Here is an 18,966-nt window from a genome sequence, read left to right as displayed (position 1 = left end):
GCCACTGGGGTCGGGGGTGCTCGGCCGGCACCGGGCCGGGCGCGGGCCGGCGCACTCGGCCAGGGCCGGCACCCCGGGGCCCGAGCCGGGCCGGGCCAGGGCCGCTCGGCCGGAACTGGGGCCGGCGCCCCGTGGCCCGAGCTGACCCGGCCTGGAGCCACTCGGGCCTGGGCCGGGGGTGCTCAGCCGGGGCCGGAGCCGCGGGGCCGGGCTGGCGCGCTCGGCCGGAACTGGGGCCAGCGCCGAACCGGAACCAGAGCCGCCAGGGGTGCTCGGCCGGGGCCAGAGGGAGCCGCTCGGCCGGGGCCAGACTGGGCCGCGCCTCCCCCGAGCTTACCTGCTGCCACCTGCCCCTGCTTGTTTTCAGACTTCCCGCGAACATCTGATTCGCGGGAAGCAGGGGAGGGGGAGGAGCAGGGGGCGGAGCGTTCAGGGGAAGGGAGGAGGGGGAAGTGAGCTGGGGGCGGGGTGGACAGCTGTGGGGCCCTCTTAGGCGCGGGGCCCGATTCAGCGGAATCGGCTGAATCGGCCTAAAGCCGGCCCTGGTATTATGGTAGCACCTAGAGGGCCCAACAGAGATGAGGGCCCCACTAGGCAGTGTGCAAACACATAGTAAGGGACAGTCCTTGCCCTAATGACTTTACAGTGTAAAGAGACAAGACAAAGAGGATACAACAGACAAGTAGAAGATCAGGAACTGAATTCCTGGCCCCATTAAAGACTCAATGGAGCCAGGATTTCACCCAGAGAGACTAAGTGACTGGCCCAAGATCCTACAGGGGGTCTGCAGCAGAGCCGGGGATAGAACTAAGATCTCCTAAGTACCAAGCTAGTGCCTTAAACACAAGACCATCCTTCCTTCCTTAGTCCTGATACTTTGTTTCACTTTGATCAGAAAGACGTTTATTTTTCCTCCAAGAAAGAAGTTCCCAATTTCTTTCTTTGAAAAAGCACGGGTTCGGTAAAATGCCCAACAGATTTTACACGCCTTTATTGCAGCCACATGAGTTGCTAACACTATGAGGTTTGCGTTCTACCTGCTCTTTTGCTAGACTCAAGAAAAGCCAATGTAACCAGGGTACAATATGAAGCTCCAAATACAGTAAAAGCTGTGCTATCCGGCAAGCTCTATAAACCAGCATTTCCGATCTTCAATGGGGTTGCCAGGTGTCAGGTTTTTGACCTGAACGCCTGGTCAAAAAGGGACCCTGGTGGCTCCAGTCAGCACCGCTGACTGAGCCGTTAAAAGTCTGGTTGGCGTGGGGCCGGCAGGCTCCCTACTTGGCTTCGCGTGGCTCCCTGGAAGTGGCGACATATCCTTGCTGCTTGTAGGCGGAGGAAGGGCCATGGGGGCTCCGTGCGCTGCTCCTGCCCCATCCCACACACTGGCTCTGCAGCTCCCATTGGCCAGAGGCGGCACCTGCAGGCAGAGGCAGTGCACAGAGCCGCCTGGCTGCACCTCCGCCTAGCAGCAGCAGGGACATGTTGCCACTTGCAGGGAGCCGCCTGAGGTGAGTGTTGCCCGGATCTGGCACCCCAAAACCCTTCCTGTGCCCCAACCCTCTGCCCCGAGCCCTCTTCCACATCCAAACTCCCTCCCAGAGCCCGCGCCACCTCCCGCACCCTAACCCCCAGCCCTGAACCCCCTTGCCGTACCCAAACTCCGTCCCAGAGCGTGTGCCCCGCGCCCCAAACCCTGGCCCTGAGCACCCTCCCGCATCCAAATTCCCTCCCTCTTAGTTAACCGGAATTTTTGACTTACTGGCACCCCCAACATGCCGGATAACAAAGCTTTTACTGCACATAGAATCGTAGAAATGTAAGGCTGGAAGGGACCTTGAGAGGTCAGACAGTCCATCCCCCTATGTGCTGAGACAGAACCAAGTAAAACTAGTCCAACCTTCACAGGTGTTTTTCTAACCTGTTCTTAAAAACCCCAATGACGGGGATTCCACAACCTACCTTGAAAGCCTATTCCAGTACTTAACTATCCTTATAGTTAGAAGGTTTTTCCTAATACCTAACCTAAATCTCCCTTGCTGTAGACTAAGACGATTACTTCTTATCCTACCTTCAGAGGACATAGAGAACAATCTATCATTGTCCTTTTTATAACAGCCTGAGGGTTCTTTTCCCAGACTTCTTTTCTGAAGACTAAATATACCCTGTATTTTTAGCCTTTCCTCATAGGTCAGGTTTTCTAAATCTTTTATCATTTTTGTTACTCTCCTCTGGACTCTCTCCAATTTGTCCACATCTTTCTAAAGTTTGGCGCCCAAAACTGGACAATAAAAGTAGAGCAGGACAATTACCTCCCATGTCTTATATATGACACTCCTTTTCCGACACCCCAGCATGATATTTGCCATTTTCACAACCGCATCACATTGTTGACTCATATTCAATCTGTGATCCACTATATCTCCCAAATCCTTTCTGCAATACTACTTAGGGCACGTCTTCACTACCCGCCGGATCGGCGGGTAGCAATCGATCTATTGGGGATCGACTTATCGCGTCTAGTGAAGACGCGATAAAAATCGATCCCCGATGGCTCTGTCATCGACTCTGGAAATCCACCGCGGCAAGAGGCGGAAGCGGAGTCAACTCGCCGCCGTCCTCACAGCCAGGTAAGTCGACCTAAAATATGCAACTTCAGCTACACTATTCACGTAGATGAAGTTGCGTATCTTAGGTCGACCCCCCCCCCCCCCGTAGTGTAGACCTAGCCTTAGACAGTTATTCCCCATTTTGTAGCTCAGCATTTGACTTTTTCTTCCTAAGGCCTAGTCTACATTGGGGGGGGAGGGGGGGGAGTGGGGAAATGGATCTAAGTTACACAACTTCAGTTACGTGAATAACGTAGCTGAAGTAGACGTACTTAGACCTACTCACCGTGGTGTTTTCACTGCGGTGAGTCAACTGCTGCCGCTCCCCCATTGACTCTCACGGTAATGGAGTACAGGAGTCGACGGCAGAGTGCTCAGGGGTCGATTTATTGCAATAAATGGACCACCACTGGATCGATCGCTGCCCGCCAATCCGGCGGGTAGTGTAGACATACCGTAAGTGTAGTACTTTGTACTTGTCTTTATTGAATTTCATCATTGACCAATTCTCCAATTTATCAAGGTCCTGAGTAGAGGAAATACTCTTTCCCAAGGATGGATAGTAGAGGACAAACAGCTGATCTGTTCTTCTGTGTAAAGAAACACCATTTTAGAATCAGCTTTGCATAATGAAAATAATATGCAGCTTTGATTAGATGATAGAAATTTGATTATTTTTTTAAACAACTGATGTACACACTGTACATACTGGATTTAGAATGTCTTGTTCCTGAGTTCAGAAATGTCTCCAGGATAAAAAGGAAAATAATATTTATTACTTGTATTACTGCAGTACCTAATAGCTTCAATCAATATCAGAGTCTCATTGTGGCAGATGCTGTATAAACACTCACTAAGAGACAGTACCTGTCCCAGAGAGCTTTACAATCAAAATAGACAAGACAGAAAAAGAAAGCATTACTATCTCCATTACATGGTAATCTAGTAGGTCTTTTCCAGCTCTCATTTCTATGACCCTAAGCTATCATGGTGTATTTTTTCCAGCTCTCTGAGATCAAATATGTAAATTACACACTTGGATGATGTAGCTGGTGTTGGTGCCCCAAGATATGCACAGAAATATAGAACTTACAAATGTAGCCCCAGGAGCAGTAACTGTACATCATGCTGCTGTTACATTTCATAGCAGTACTGTCATCACAGAGAGCACTCTGTTCATGATTCAGAACCAAGGCCATATACACATGAGCAAACTGGAGCTGAAAATTCAAATGACCTGCTGCTGCTGTTCCATAGCACGGGCACTGCCATTAAATGAAACCAAGCAGCACAAGACCAGAAAATACCATCCAAGCTATAGCTTAAACAGAGGTTGTCATTCACCCTCCAAACCACCCACCTGATCCATCTTCCACTCCAAGGAGCACAATGATAGGCCCAAGACAGTCTTTTATTATGCTACATTTCTCATCTAGCTGACTTCATTGCAGTAACGTGACTCTAGCCAGCTATGTCCCCTTCGCTTCCCAGGTGTAATCCGCAGCTATGTGACTAGCTGGATAGACCATTGTGAAGATATAGGCCTCAATCCTGCAAAGAGCTGTATGCAGGTGGATTAAGTCAGCGTGTGCAGCAGTCTGCCCATGCAGAGATCAGTAACATCAATGGGTCCTTAAACAGTAGAGATCACTAGCTCATTACAAACTGGCAAACATGCATCCTGGCAGACTGCCACGTGCAAAGAGGGCACGTCTCAAAATCCTAAATAGTTGGCATTGGCCACAGATTGCAAAGACAAGACTTTGGAATATGTTGGCAACTGACCTCTTCTGGGACAGTCTCTTTCAATGAGATATCTCAATGGGACTTAAATGCCAAGGAAGATTTTTCTATCATTCATTGCATACTTGGCATGAAACTGATCTCTCTGGTTTCCCCACCCCTCCACCTAATAATGTCCCATTAGCAGGATCTGAAGGGCACTTAGTGGCATTTTGTTTCTGGTTCCACAAATTGCTTCCTTTACTATTTTTCCAATACCAACTTCACTAAGAAGCTTGGTATCCCCTCCCCAGCCACAAGCACAGCTGTGTCTGAACTCTCCCTGCTAACCTACCCCTTCATGTTCATGGTCAGACGGGACTGTTCCATGGCCTCTCTGGATTAGTCACCAGCTACATTACACAGCGTAGTCAAGTGTATGTCTTATCCTACCTTCATAGATGAGGATAGAACTGTGCACCTTCTCCAAAAATACAAGCTCTGGCCCCTTCAGCTGAAGCAGAATCTTTAACAGCTGTTATTAGGGTTTTACACAACACTGGCTGCAGCCACTAGAGGGCAAGATAGTCACACTTGAGCAGGTCTGCCATTCTATCCACCCAAGGACCATGGTGTACAGACACTAGACAATGCACTACTAGGTCTCCCACTGAACACTCTTGTTTATTATTTGCTTTACAGTAACACCCTGGGGCCCGCTTAGTATCAGAGACGCATTGGACATTTTAGAGTTAAGCCTCCTATATTTTTCATAGGCAACACTTCTGGTGCACATCTTTATCATAAAATAGCCAAGACCAACACACCCTTAACTCTGCTCTTCACGGTACATTCCAAGTGCTTTATGGAATTCTCTAAATCTGTCCACTACATCAACAGGGCTGGCACTGCTTAAGTTCAGGGACCGTGTCCAGATAAAATGGAGTCCAACATGTATCAGTGGGACAGTACAATATCTTGAATGTAGATGCCTCACTGAGTCAGTTCACCATTAAGACATAATTCAGTGCTTTCTCTAGAACACCTGTCCAAACTAGTCACCTAATCCCCTCAATTAGGGATGATATGCAGGCAGTTTTTGTGGTTCTCTGCCAAAACAATCTCCCAATGCTCCCGTATTCTATATTCTGTGCAGCTGTCTGAACTCCTATGGCACTTGCTAAAGGAGCCTTCTGGGACTTTGAACTCTTGTTTCCTGAACTTAGTCGTTATTCTTTTAACAAAAAAGCTGACCCAGAAACTGCTTATTCTGAAATACCGATATGTCATTGACCAGTCTCATCTGAAAGCCTATGGACTACCTGTGTCTTTGTTTTTATTTACTCCAGGATGAGTTTATGCAAATTAAAAAGAATTACATCTTGAGGCAGCACATACAAGTCTGCACAGAGCTCCTCTGATCTTTGTACAAGCATGTATAAAATATCAGTCACGCAGAAATCCTGGCACACTGGGACTAGCAGACTAGCCTTTGCATTTATTTGTGTCTATTATTCTCTTTTCTTCAGTCTGACTATCCCTTGTATTTTTGATCTTTTGCCCATGTGACAATAGAAGCTTCTGCTGATGGATGGTGTGGATGTGTATTTCAGTCAACCTTGACCTAAGAGTGCATGTGGCAGCTCACACTGTGTTGCTCACAGGTGTCAAGAGACTGCAGGTCAGATCTCCAGCAGACCAGTCAAGTAACAGTGAAGTCAATGGAGCTACAGCTGAGGATCTGGCCCTGCACATTGTTTTCAGTAGCTACAACTAACTGGCTGCCGTTTCTTATGATTCATGCACTGTTTGAATTTGCAAGCTGACAATAAATCAATACACAGATATCGCAGGTGCTACACCTCTGAAGGGCTTAATTAGCACTGTTGATCTCCTCCTAGCTGAATGTTCTCTGCATTCCCATAGACACATTTTTGTAACCCAGCATAAATTAACATACAAAACCCAATCAAGTTTTATCACTCAGTTGGGTACAATGCCTTTATTATTTGTTGGGAATGCACCCCTATTTTCATCCTTCTGATTGTTAACACCCTGCCGTTTGCTTGCTTGGCAGAATTTGAACGACGCAGCTCCAGCTCCCAGGAGCATGAAGAATCCCGAGCGATCTTAGCACAGAAGATTGAAAAAGAAACGGTTGGTAGCAGGAGTTGGGCATCCATAACAGGCAAAGAGATGTGGGGAGAAAGAGAAGAAATTTGTCCTTCATGGACAAATTGTATGCAATTTAATAATTTAAAACTGGCACCTAAATACCCACTAAGAGGAGATGGACAAGAGAGAAGATGATGCATAGGTCAGATTGTGCCATGTGTACTCGCCTTACTCCTTGAGTGGTTGGGACTTTTTAAAGAGTGAGGTACTAACTTGATATGGAAAAGAGTGCCCTGATTAGGCCCAGAGATGCTATTCATGCAGTTTATTTTTTCCAGTTGCCATGCAGTCCCATTTGCAGGTGGTCAGATACCACATTGTTAGATGCACTAGAACAGAAGTGCCTAAACACAGAATTTTGTGCCTGGAAATCACACAGTTAGAAAAAGATCAATTCCACTTTATTTCATGCCTTGATAAATAGCTCCTCCAGGGGCTCTAAGGAAGTGATCACTAGACCCTGGGACTGAGGCCCTGGTGGAAGTTATACTTCAGTGCTTGGGCTCCTAAGTCTGATGCAGTAGCCACTCTTTTGCCTGGGGTTCAGCATTTTTGTCTCTTTGCTCCATTCACAGCAAACCCTGAACTGCACCCTGGATGACATTGAGGTGTTTGTCGCCCGGCTTCAGAAAGCGGCAGAGGCATTCAAACAGCTGAACCAACGGAAGAAAGGGAAGAAGAGCAAGAAGAAAGCGCCAGCAGGTATAGTCAATCAACCAGCATAATAAGCAAGTACGTGAACAAGAGGGCTCAGTTAATGACTTGGTAGGAAATCTAAGCAGGCACAAATTGGCGTCTTCCTGAAGCCTTCAAGTTCAGGTTCAGTGACATAACAATACATTCAGCACCATTCTATAACTCCAGCTTAGTAAGCAAAGATTGCAGCATGGAGAAAAGATGTTCGCCGTGTCTTTATTATGTACGTGCTGCACTGCTAGGGCTCCTGAAATCCAATGAGCCAAATAACCCCTTGTCGTTAAAACCAATTACTTTAATTCATCGGAAATTTGAAAGCATGCTTTGCTCAAATAATCTTTCTTCCCAACTTCTTTTCAGAGGGGGTACTGACTCTTAGAGCAAGGCCTCCAACGGAGGCTGAGTTCATCGACTGCTTCCAGAAAACCAAGCTGGCTCTCAACCTCCTGGTAAGGTGCAAATGTATTTTATTCCCTTTCTGTGCTGCACTAAGAGTGCTGGTATGCCTATAGAACACAACTACTATGCATGTACATTGCAAAACAACTGTGATCTCTCAAACTCTCAAAACCAACAGAAAATAATACTGAAGCACCTGCTTTATTTCCTCCTGGTTATTTTACTACGGGGATGGGGTGGGACATATTCTAGACTCCTACATCGTAGTCACTTGCTGACAAAATGCTGGTTAAAGCTTTTATATAATGTTTCCGGAGGCAGGTTTCTAATGGTAAAAAGGAGGAAGGTCCAGGCACAAAAATATTGTTACCACTTTTGACCTGAGCTTCTAGTCAAAGTTCAACCCTGAAGTTTGTTCTGGTAGGGAGGAGAATTGAAGGATGGAGTCCGGTACCTTTGAGGCAATTGTGTTTATTTACACAGAACGCACAAAGTCTGGTTCCCTGAAAACAGGAGGAACCAAACAACAGGAGACAGTGTCCTTGCTCACAGCACCAAACTTCTTTCAGCTGGCACCTCCCCAACGGCATGCTCTCTCTCTCGGCTTTTCCCAGGATTGTGTTACCCGCTGCTTGCTAGGCCGCTGTCTGTCTCGCTATTCCATCCACACACCCTTACCCAAGGGAAATGACCTGTGGAGCACACCGCCCAGATGGTCAGAGTTACTGGGTAGGCTCATGTACCCCCTTTAGTCTTAGGCAGGACGGCTCAGCTGTCTCTCAAAGATATAGTAAATGAGGGGTGGAGATTACAACAGTTTAAATGAGGTTTATCCCAGCCCTCAACAATACGTACATAATTGCAGGCCAACATTTGTGTGAGCACAATAATCACAGCTGTGCACGCAAATAGGCCATTAGATATCTAAATACTCATTTGTGCACAAGTCAGTGTTTTTGCACATACACTTCCACTTGCTGCCTTTAAAAACATCTGATTAGTTATGCAATCTTTCTACTTCTCTGTTTCGATGGGGGTGCAGGAAAGAAAAGAGGTTGTAAATAGGAAAGAAAGAACCATTGTGCTTTAACATGATTCACATTGGACACTTTATATATATAATTACTTTGTATGAGCTCCTAAAATACTGGCCCATGTGAAGTCCTTAGGTAACTGAGCATACCACCCATGCTTCTAATTTTCCCCCCAAATGCTTTATAGAGCTCTTATTTTCCATTTCTCCTCTGGATGAGTTGCCCTGTAGAGCAGTAGAGCCAGGTACTACCAAGCGTGAAGATGTACCAAATGCTGCTGATTCTGCTTAACTATACATATTAGAAAAGCAGGGTAATGACTCTGTTTGAATGAATTCTGTCATTTCATAGCACTCTAATGCTTGCCCAATGAACCAGATCTAGCAAGATTAGTTTTAAGGAAGTTATTTGCAGAGAAACCACAGACTGTAAACAAGTCTAGGGCAACTGGCAGACCAACTTCAGACTTTTCTACTGCAACTGAATATTAATGCACATTCCCCCACCAGGGAATGAGCTGGCAGTGCCAGCAAACCCCACCACTCCTCCCCCTAGCGACCATCACTTGCGGGGAAGAGACCTGGGGCAAACTCTGATAGGATAACTAACACCAAAGGCCAGATTATGAACCCCACCACAAAGCTCACTTTGTGCATCCAGGGCAGCAAGAAGTGTCCATAAAAACTGCGCTAAAGAGGTGGCCGAGGATTCACCTGGAATACAGGAATCCTTAGCTGGCATGGCTGGATTTACCCCAATCCTTCCTGATTCCCTCAGCCAGCAGAGGCTGGGGAGGAAGTATGACAGAAGAGGCAGGGTCGGGGCAGAATTCTGTTCTAGCTGTTAAATCAGTCCTGAAGCTGCTGTTAATTTGTGCTGGAGGCCTGCCCACACAATCAAGGGAGGTTTAGATCCACCTTTACACCACCCCACCTCTAGGATTAAGCTACAAAGAGGAGGAGGAATTATTTAGTTTGCTCCAGAGAATGAGGGCTCAGGTTAGGAAAAATGGGATGTAATTAAGTGAAGCAAAATGTAGGCTGAATACCAGGGGAAAACACTGAGCTACAAGTTCTGTGAGACTGGGGAATGATCACCTAAGGGAAGTGGTGGAACTACCATCTCTTGAGTCATTTTAAAAAGTCTGGACTGGAGGATATTGTAGGGAACAGTCCTGCACCAGTTCTCTAGGAGTGACCTAGTAAGTCTTTTCCATTGCTAATTTTTCTGACTCTGATAGAAAGAATCACTCTGGCTCTTCAACTTTGCCTCATTGGAGGAAAAGTGACACCAGAAGCATCAAGATGTTCCAGTAAGAATGTAAACAGTTTGGGACCAGGGTCAGCTCTGTTAGGCATTTCTACAGTGCCTAGCACAGGGATGGGCAAACTTTTTGGCCTGAGGGCCGCATCGGGCTTCCAAAATTGTATGGAGGGCCGGTTAGCGGAGGCTGTGCCTCCCCAAACAGCCAGGCGTGGCCCAGCCCTGCCCCCTATCCAACCCCCCTGGGATTCCTGCCCCATCCAACCCCCCCGTCCCCTGACAGCCCCCGGAACCCCCACCTCTGACTGCCCCTTGCCGCCCCATCCAACCCCCCCTCTCATCCCTGACTGCCCCCCTCAGACCTCTGTCCCCATTCAACCCTCTGTTCCCCACCCTCTGATCGCCCCGCCCCCTATCCACACCCCCGCCCCCTGACCACCCCCCCAAACTCCCCTGCCCTCTATCCAACCCCCCCTGCTCCCTGCCTCCTTACCGCACTGCCTGGAATGTCAGAGGCTGGCGGCGCTACAGCCGCGCCGCCCAGAGCACCAGGACAGGCAGCTGTGCCGCTCAGCTGGAGCCAGCCACGCCACTGCGCAGTACAGAGCACCGGTTCATGCCGGGCTTTGCAGCTGCGCTGCCCCAGGAGCTCGCAGCCCCGCCGCCCAGAGCATTGCGCCGGCAGTGGAGCGAGCTGAGGCTGCGAGGGAGGGGGAACTGCAGGGGAGGGGCCGGGGACTAGCCTCCTGGGGCAGGAGCTCAGGGGCCAGGCAGGAAGGTCCTGCGGGCCGGATGTGGCCTGCGGGCCGTAGTTTGCCCACCTCTGGCCTAGCACAATGGGGCTAGAGTGTATAGGTGTTACTGCAGTACAAATAATTAATAATATAAAACCAACAGCTTTAAGACTAGAGCTGGCTACGAGAGGATTTTTCCCTAAAAACGTTTGTTTTCATCTATACAAAAGGTTCATGTTAGCAACATTTCAGATTTTAATTTAAAAAAAAAATGTGTTTGATAAATATGGGATTTTGGGGCAAAAATTTCTATTTAATGGAAAAGCCTTTTTTGGTTGGAAAAAAACTATTTCAGTGGAAGATTTACAAGCAGCCTCTTTGGAAAGTTAATATGGTGACTTGTTTAGAACTTTGTCCTAGATAAAACTCAGCTGTTGCATGTTACAATTAGGAGTGGGGCACATTATTAATACATTCACACCAGGCCACATGAAAGTTTGAAACATGTATGTAAAGGCGGCACAATGTTGATCTAAATTTCCCTTTAAATAGTGCTTGCCTCAGCATAAATCCATAAAGGCTTGGTCTATACACAGATTTTGTATGGGATAAATATGTTAGGAGTGTGAATTTAAAAAAAAAACCCCAGAATAGTTATGCTGGTACAACTCATAGGATGGATGCAGTTATACCAGCATAAAGGTGCTGTCACAGATGACGGCAGCTCTGCCTGTATTGCCCACTTGCGTTCCAGCCAGGGCACCCAGTCCAGGATCCTAGCTCTTCAGTCGTCACCTCTCTTGGGAGGACACCTGCATCTCTCTCCTCCTGACAGGGGTTTTTCCAGTCTACACAGTTCCCTGCCTAGACTGTGAATTCCCCAGCAAGTCAGACTGCTTAAGACAGCTTGCATCCACGCGTTGCGTTTTCCTCAGAGGCAATACACAGAAATTGCCCACAATTGTATGTTATGACACAGCTCTTTCTAAGCAAGCCCATTTATTCTTAAGGTGAAAGCATTACAGAGAAAACATATTATAGACAATAAAAAAACCTACACACATGCTAATAAGCTTACCAGAGATCACCCCCAATTCCAGCAAGGGCTCTGGTAGGTGATCAGTCCTTCAAACCGCACACAGGAGTTTTTCTATGGCTACAAGTTCATAACAGCTTTTAGTGCAGAACAAGCACACATACGCATAGGTTTGCCTTTCCTGTATACACTGTGGGTCTTTGATCTTCAGAGGCCACGAATAGCTAATCAGTCAGAAAATGGCGCTCTCCTCAGGGAGTAGCTTCAAAAGGTTGAGTCTGGAGGTGGGAATTTTCATTCACCTCCCTCCAGGTGTTTTCTAGGAAACCCACTTAACTTTGTTTGTCCCAAAAATTCCTTCTTGTCTTCATTGTTTAAAATAGTCCTTTGAAGCTCATAACACTTCCCAGAGTTTACACTGGTCATGTCTGCCTCCTAGAGAAGTTGTATACAATTCCACATCCACATATAAATTTTGCATTTATAATACAATGGAGTCCAAATCTACTGAAACTTAATTCAGTAAGATCTCCCAAAGATACTGAAGGAAATTGCCATATCTGTCACAGGTGCCTTAAACCGGTAGAGTTTATTCCTCTTCCCATATGGGAATAGTTATACTGATATAAAAGCACCTTTATACCAGTATAACTTCATCCATGCTAGGGGGTTTGTACCACTTTAACTATACTGGCATGGTTAGCTCCATACAACTTGTGGGTTTAGATGAGCCCTTAGTCACAGATACAAACTGCTGCCCTGAGGGAACGTAAAGGGGAAGTAGCAATGAAAACATTAATAAATTAAACTAGCCCCAATAGAAACACAGCATTTGCAGAATCCCAGGTTGTGTAACTGCACACACCTTAGGAGATGTCACTTCACTTAGTAGGCTTATACACATCAATTCTTTTTTACATTTTCTTCTCCACATTAATATTTAAAAACACACACCGCCATCCTAATGTTACTTAGAATCTACGTAGCACTTCCCCAACATGAATCCATCCTCACATCACGCTTGGGAATTGGGCAGCTCCATTTTGCATATGGAAACACTGAAGCAGAGAGGTTAAGTGATTTACCCAAGACTGCAGAGTGGGATTCGATGCTAGAGCTGGGACTAAATGCAGCTGCTCCTGGCTCCTAGGGCTGTGCTCAGATGACCTCACCTCTCTCTCACAACAGGATGCATGCAGCGGAAATAATTAAGGCTCAAAAATAAGGATTTTAGCGCACACAGCGAAGCAGTACCTTGCAGTTCCAGTGAGAGATCTAATTTTCCATTGTAGCAATGCCAACAATTTGTGACAGAGAGAGAAAATAAAGGAGGCATAAACTGAAGTGGTGTCACTACATCTCGCATTGATTGCTGCAAAAATACACTTGATTATCATAATTTAATCCCAGGCATTTCTTCTTCCTTTGCAACACAGCCCATTTAAAAAGGCAGAGCATTTAGGCCTTGTCTATGTTTGGGATTCTGCAATCAGTGGCCAACAACTTTTCTAGATACATTGGTGCAAACCCCCAAATATACACAAGGCCTTCGGCCATGTCTACACTACAGCAGTGCAGTTGTGCCATAGATGCTTCCCACATCGACGGAAGGGGTTTTTCCATCGCTGTAGTAAATCCACCTCTCCAAGAAGTGGTAGCTAGGACAATAGAAGAATTTTTTTCCATCAGCCTAGTTGCATGTCTCCAGTGGGATTTAGGTTGACTTAATGATGTCACACACAGCCTTGAACAATGCAGCTAAGTCGACCTAAGTTTTAGGTGTAACCCAGGCCTCAGTGAAGAATTTTCCCTGTTGGTAATTTGCTGAATACATTTGCAGGGCACCTAGCTCACAATGGGGTCAGATGCCTAAATACCTCTGAAGTTCTAGACCCTTCTCTCTACCCAGGAATTTATGGTTCAGGTTTTCAAAAATGATCAATGCTTCTGGGTTCCCAACTCAAAACACCTTGAAAGGTTGTGATTTTCAGAGGGCAGATGTTTGGCACTTTCTGAAAAATCAGGCCTCTTTATGGGGTCTCAAAATGGACACCAAAGAAAAAAAAAGAAAAAAAGATTGAGTCACCCAAAATCATTATGTCACTTGGGCTAGGTGTCATGATTGGAAGCTAACCATTTATTTTTTTAGTTCTCAGTCTCTTACAGTAAGGGAAAGTACCAGAAAACAGTAATTTCTCTGTATCACAGAAGATAGGAACCAAAAGCCAGGTTTGGATTAATCTGGGATTCTTCTCTCTTTTCAGGCCAAATTGAGAAAGCATATCCAGAACCCAAGTGCTTCAGAACTAGTGCATTTCCTGTTTGGGCCACTGGAACTGGTAACCCTTTAAATACAATTCTTATTCTTACTAATGTGCCTGTGTAAAAAGTAGCACCAGTAGAGAATAAGAGGCAGACAGAAAGATACTGGACATGATCCGGCTAAGGGAAGGTGCGCCAGTATTAGGTGTACACGTGCAAGGTAAGAAGTTATGAGCAGCACAGGGAGCATAGAACCTGATCCTGCATTAGTGATCACCATTGTAGCAATGCCAATCATGGGCATGTAGCTCCCCAAATTATCCCAGAATACTAGCAGGTGCAAATGTAACCACTGTTTGGGGCATGTTGTGTGTTCCCCAGAGTCTAGTACAGCTCCTGCTCACAAGATTTAGTCCTTTAGTTCAAACTACAGAGTCTTGTGTTCTTAGCATTGGCAGTCCCTGATCATGACCAAGATGGCAGCCATTGCAGAAAGTCAGAGGGGCAGTACATAGCCAAGCACCTCACTTGCTAGATTAGGACAGCACTGAAACCCCATTTCCTCAAAGACACCAATCACCTATTTTTACCCAGGGCACTTGCAGGGAGCATATGGGGATTCAGACTATCGTGCAAAACTGTACAACGAATTCACAGCCAAACCTTGAAACAGCGCAACATTCATCTGGGTTCAGGTTTAATTACAAACTTGAATGTGGCTCAAACTATTCACTAGGGTTACGAGCCTTTTCAGACTTAGGGCCTACGGTCGTGAGAACAAAATATGGTTCCAATATGGAGTGGCCCTGGGCCCCAATTTCAAGCAAATATCACTCAATATTTGCCCTGAAATACTATGAGAGATTCCCAGTTTCAACGAGAAACCCAGAGCAATTGATTTTCAGTTTGAGATTGTGGGATTTGTTCATGAAGTGAAAGTTTGTAACTGGCATTGTGTGTACGTGTGTGTGTGTGACCTAGATCATCCATAGCTGTGGAGGCCCTGAACTCGCAAGGTCTGTCGTCAGCCCGCTTCTCTCTAAAGACACCACAGATTTCCTGAGAGGACACCTGACACCGAAAGAAATGACGCTCTGGGAGTCCATTGGAGAGACATGGACCAGATCCAGGTGAGAGTTAGGCGGGGCAAAGGGACAATCAGCAGATTTCCAAGTTCTAAGAACAATTCAGAGCAGTATTTCACTTCTGTAGCCCATTCAGGGGGGCTGAGCGTGAGGGCAGGATTTTGTCCAATAGGCTGAAAAACTAGGGCCCTGATTCACTGTTGTCCTGCACCTGTGTGGCTATTTGCACCCTCTGCACTGATGTAAGTAATGTCAGCGGGTACCGGGCAATGGGGACTTGGGTCCTAGAAATGGATCATTTGAGGATCTCACTCTGCATATAATTTTTCCCTCCCATCTTCTAAGAGCGGAATGGCCTAGAGAGTCTGCTATCCCAACCTACATCCCAAAGTTCCGCAATGGATGGGAGCCACCCCTGGAAATCTTCCGCGGAGCCCCATGGGAAATAGACATTGGACATTTACAAGAAGAGGTAGGTCTCATGCCTCAAGTCATCTTCCTTTTCTACCAACTTACTCGGCCAGCGGGCCAGATCCTCTGCTATCCCAGTTTACACCAGCTACAGATCTGGTCCTGTATTTTGAAGCTGACCTCAGGGACAAATGCCAGGTTCACAGCAAGAGCCTTGCTGTTTTTCAGCTGGATTGATGCAGACGTGAGATCTACTGACTTTCTTGAGATGAGGCAATGGGCTTTATTCTCCACTCCATTACTGCAGTGAAATGCCATTGAATTCAGTGGAGTTCACCAGTTTTATGCTGGTGTGAGCAGGGAATCAGGTGCAAAGAGTCAGTGGGTTGGTTGGATTAGAACCCACGTTCCTAGCTCTCTGTTGCCAGGACTAAATCTCATAGGGCAGGTCTGCACTGCAAAAAAAAACCAACACCCAAAAACCTGCACAGTGAATCTCAGGGCCTGGCTCTATAGATTCAGGCTCACACTCTGGTGCTAAAAACAGCAGCGTAGATGTTCTGACTCGGGCTCTGAGAACCATCCCCATTGCTGGGTTTCAGAACTCAAGCAGGAACATCTAGTGCTATTTTTATAGCTGTAGTGCAAGCCTGAGTCTGTAGACCTGGGCTCTGAGACTCATTGCAGTGGGTGTTTTTTCAGTGTAGACTTACCCATAGGATATACACTGTACAGAGCAGAGGCCTATCACTGCGCAGCTTGCTGGCTTGCCCTATTGCTGTAACCCTCTTAACAAGTTATTCTTGGTTCTTCCTGAAAATAACAGGCTCTGGCTAGAGAATGTTGGATTTATTCTTTACCGGACCCTGGAGCTGTCATGATCAGCAGCAATATTTTAATCCAGAATTCCAGTTACCATCTACAGTATCCTGGCCTCTTCAGCAGTAGCCCACGAATCACACCATACTTCAGGGGTGGTGGTGCCGCCATCAGGTGCTTCCCAAATATACAAAATATTGGTTGACCTAACTGTGCTACAATGGAGTTTGTGATGGAGTCTGAAATACAGTAAATGGGTCAATCCAGAGCTGAATTCGTTCTTACTCATCTGAATAAACTATAGAAACTCGGAAGTACATTCATGGATTTTAAGGCCAGAAGGGAACACCGTGATCAGCCAGCCTGACCTGTATGACACAGACCTTAGCATTTCACCCAGCAGAGGGAATTATTCTTCCCTACAATGTAAGCAAGCCACAAAGAAGCAAAATAACTTGTGCTTCCTCTAGAGCAGGGGTCGACAACCTTTGGCACGCAGCTCTCCAGGGTAAGCACCCTGGCGGGCCGGGCCGGTTTGTTTACCTGCCATGTCCACAGGGTCAGCAGATCGCGGATCCCACTGGCCGCGGTTCGCCGCTCCAGGCCAATGGGGGCGGCGGGAAGCGGCGCAGGCCAAGGGATGTGCTGGCCGCCGCTTCCCGCCGCCCCCATTAGCCTGGGATGGCGAACCACGGCCAGTGGGAGCCACAATCGGCCGACCCTGCAGACGCGGCAGGTAAACAAACTAGCCCGGCCTGCCAGGGTGTTTACCCTGGCAAGCCACGTGCCAAAGGTTGCCGACCCCTGCTCTAGAGCATCTCTTTTTGAAAGACAGCCAATCTCGATTTAAAGACTCCAGGCGATGATAAGTTTACAACTACCACCTTCCTGTATCTGATGCAGATTTACTCTCTTTTAGTAACACTATGACTCCATTTTACCTTTCCAGCTGTCATCAGCCAATGGATATCCCTATCGTAACTCATCGATAAAACGTGGACAGACACCTGATCAAACACAAGCAGTTACTCAACATGGAAATAGGTAATGTACTAGTCCCAGTGTTTAGCACAATGGAGCCTTGATCCTTGATTGGTGGCCCCAGGCATTATCACAATACAAAAATAAATACACTGCTACCTTGATATAACGCAACCCGATATAACACGAATTCAGATATAACGTGGTAAAGCAGTGCTCCGGGGGGGGCGGGGCTGCGCACTCCGGTGGATCAAAGCAAGTTCAATATAACGCGGTTTCACCTATAACGCGGTAAGATTTTTTGGCTCCTGAGGACAGCGTTATATCGAGGTAGAGGTGTACTAAAATATCGCCCCCCCACCCCGGTACCTGAATCAGGGCCAGGTCTACGCTAAAAAAGGTTTGCTGGTAGAACCTTCCTAGTGTAAACACAGCTTGTTCTGGCAAAAAAAGTTTTATACAAATACCCTGAGCAAAATAAGCTATACAAGCAAAAGCACTAGTGTGTGTGTGTGTGTGTGCGCGCGCGCCACACACACACACCCACACCCCACCCCTCCGCCGGCTTAGCTGGCACTGCTATACCAGCAAAAGTTCTACTGTAAACCTGGTCTTAGTAATGGTGGGCAAAAAACCTGCTGCAGGTTCCTCTGCAGTTAAACTCCTCAAGTGCCAGCCCTTCCCCTGGTGACTCACTTTGCTGCTGGCACGCTACAAAAATACAACTCAAACATTTCTCCCTCTCCCTGCCTTCAGGGCAACTGCTGGGAAAAGTTACCACTCCCTTTCCTGTCTAGTAGATTCAGGCTGCCAATGAATTGATTCCAAACCCCAGCCAACACCACAGACTTGCTATTGACATACTGTACAAGGCTATAAATATTATGACAATTTATTGCCTGGAACACAAGTTCTCCCAAGCAAGGAAGACTAGAGGCAACATCTTATGACAGACCTCTCAGCTGTCTCTCTGTAGGCCACTGCTCACATAAGCATATATGAATATATGTTCCATTTTAAGAGCCATCATCTTTTGTACTTGGCATAGACCTTCCAGTTACCAGTTTTTGAGTGGGGAGGGGATGGTTTGGGACATACTAGAATAATAATAATAAAAAAAAATCATGACACTGAGGATGTGTTTCCATAACAACATGCTAGTTATAAGCCAATCAAAAGTTAGGATTGTGGGGGAAACAAACCTTTTGGGGAAGAACTATTACTAGACGCTCCAAAACCACACAATGGGCTGGGTGTCAATATCTAGACAAACAGAGAGAGAGAGAGAGAGAGTGTGTGAGTGTGGGCCAGATTCTCAGCTGGCATTCATCAATGGAGCTACACCTGCTTCAGTGTATATCAGCATAGCTCCACTAGAGGAGAATTTGGCCTGCTTATTTTACACTCACTATAAAGACTGAAAACTCCCAGCCATCTGCATTGCATAGCCACACAGACCTGAAGATCCATAGAGAAAACGTCTTCCTGGTTCTAGTTTACACCATTAAAACATGGTAGCTTCCCCCTCCCCAAGATAAGGAGCCTGCTTCTATCTTGAGAAGTCATTTACCCCGTGCAGGGTGGTAGTGTTTTACACCCATTTTGCACATGTGTAAATGGCTACCCAGGGTGCCAAGGCACTATAGAATCAGGCCCATGAAGTCTACTCAGATTTATGGCATGAACAGCTGACATGCTCTGGTTGGCTGGCTACTATAACTGTGTTTCAGTACAGTAAAT

General features: G+C 46.7%; 1 protein-coding gene across 2 annotated transcripts in view; it reads left to right on the top strand.

Annotated features, from left to right (window-relative positions):
- Positions 1-18,966, top strand: part of EPS8L2 (EPS8 like 2) — a 131,812-nt gene that overhangs the window by 100,291 nt on the left and 12,555 nt on the right. For both annotated transcript variants that reach the window (XM_029912833.1, XM_026657619.2), the window contains exons 9-15: positions 6,409-6,488; positions 7,082-7,208; positions 7,563-7,651; positions 13,933-14,007; positions 14,912-15,060; positions 15,361-15,487; positions 17,195-17,289. In XM_029912833.1, the coding sequence (XP_029768693.1) occupies positions 6,409-6,488; positions 7,082-7,208; positions 7,563-7,651; positions 13,933-14,007; positions 14,912-15,060; positions 15,361-15,487; positions 17,195-17,289 (742 nt within the window). The remainder of the gene's footprint in view (positions 1-6,408; positions 6,489-7,081; positions 7,209-7,562; positions 7,652-13,932; positions 14,008-14,911; positions 15,061-15,360; positions 15,488-17,194; positions 17,290-18,966) is intronic.

This window comes from Terrapene carolina, unplaced genomic scaffold (assembly GCF_002925995.2).
Source record: "Terrapene carolina triunguis isolate 2854851 unplaced genomic scaffold, T_m_triunguis-2.0 Scaffold250, whole genome shotgun sequence".
In the NCBI taxonomy this organism is placed as follows: Eukaryota; Metazoa; Chordata; order Testudines; family Emydidae; genus Terrapene; species Terrapene triunguis.
The sequence above is the reverse complement of the archived record's forward strand: the minus strand, read 5'-3'. Positions and strand labels throughout refer to the sequence as shown.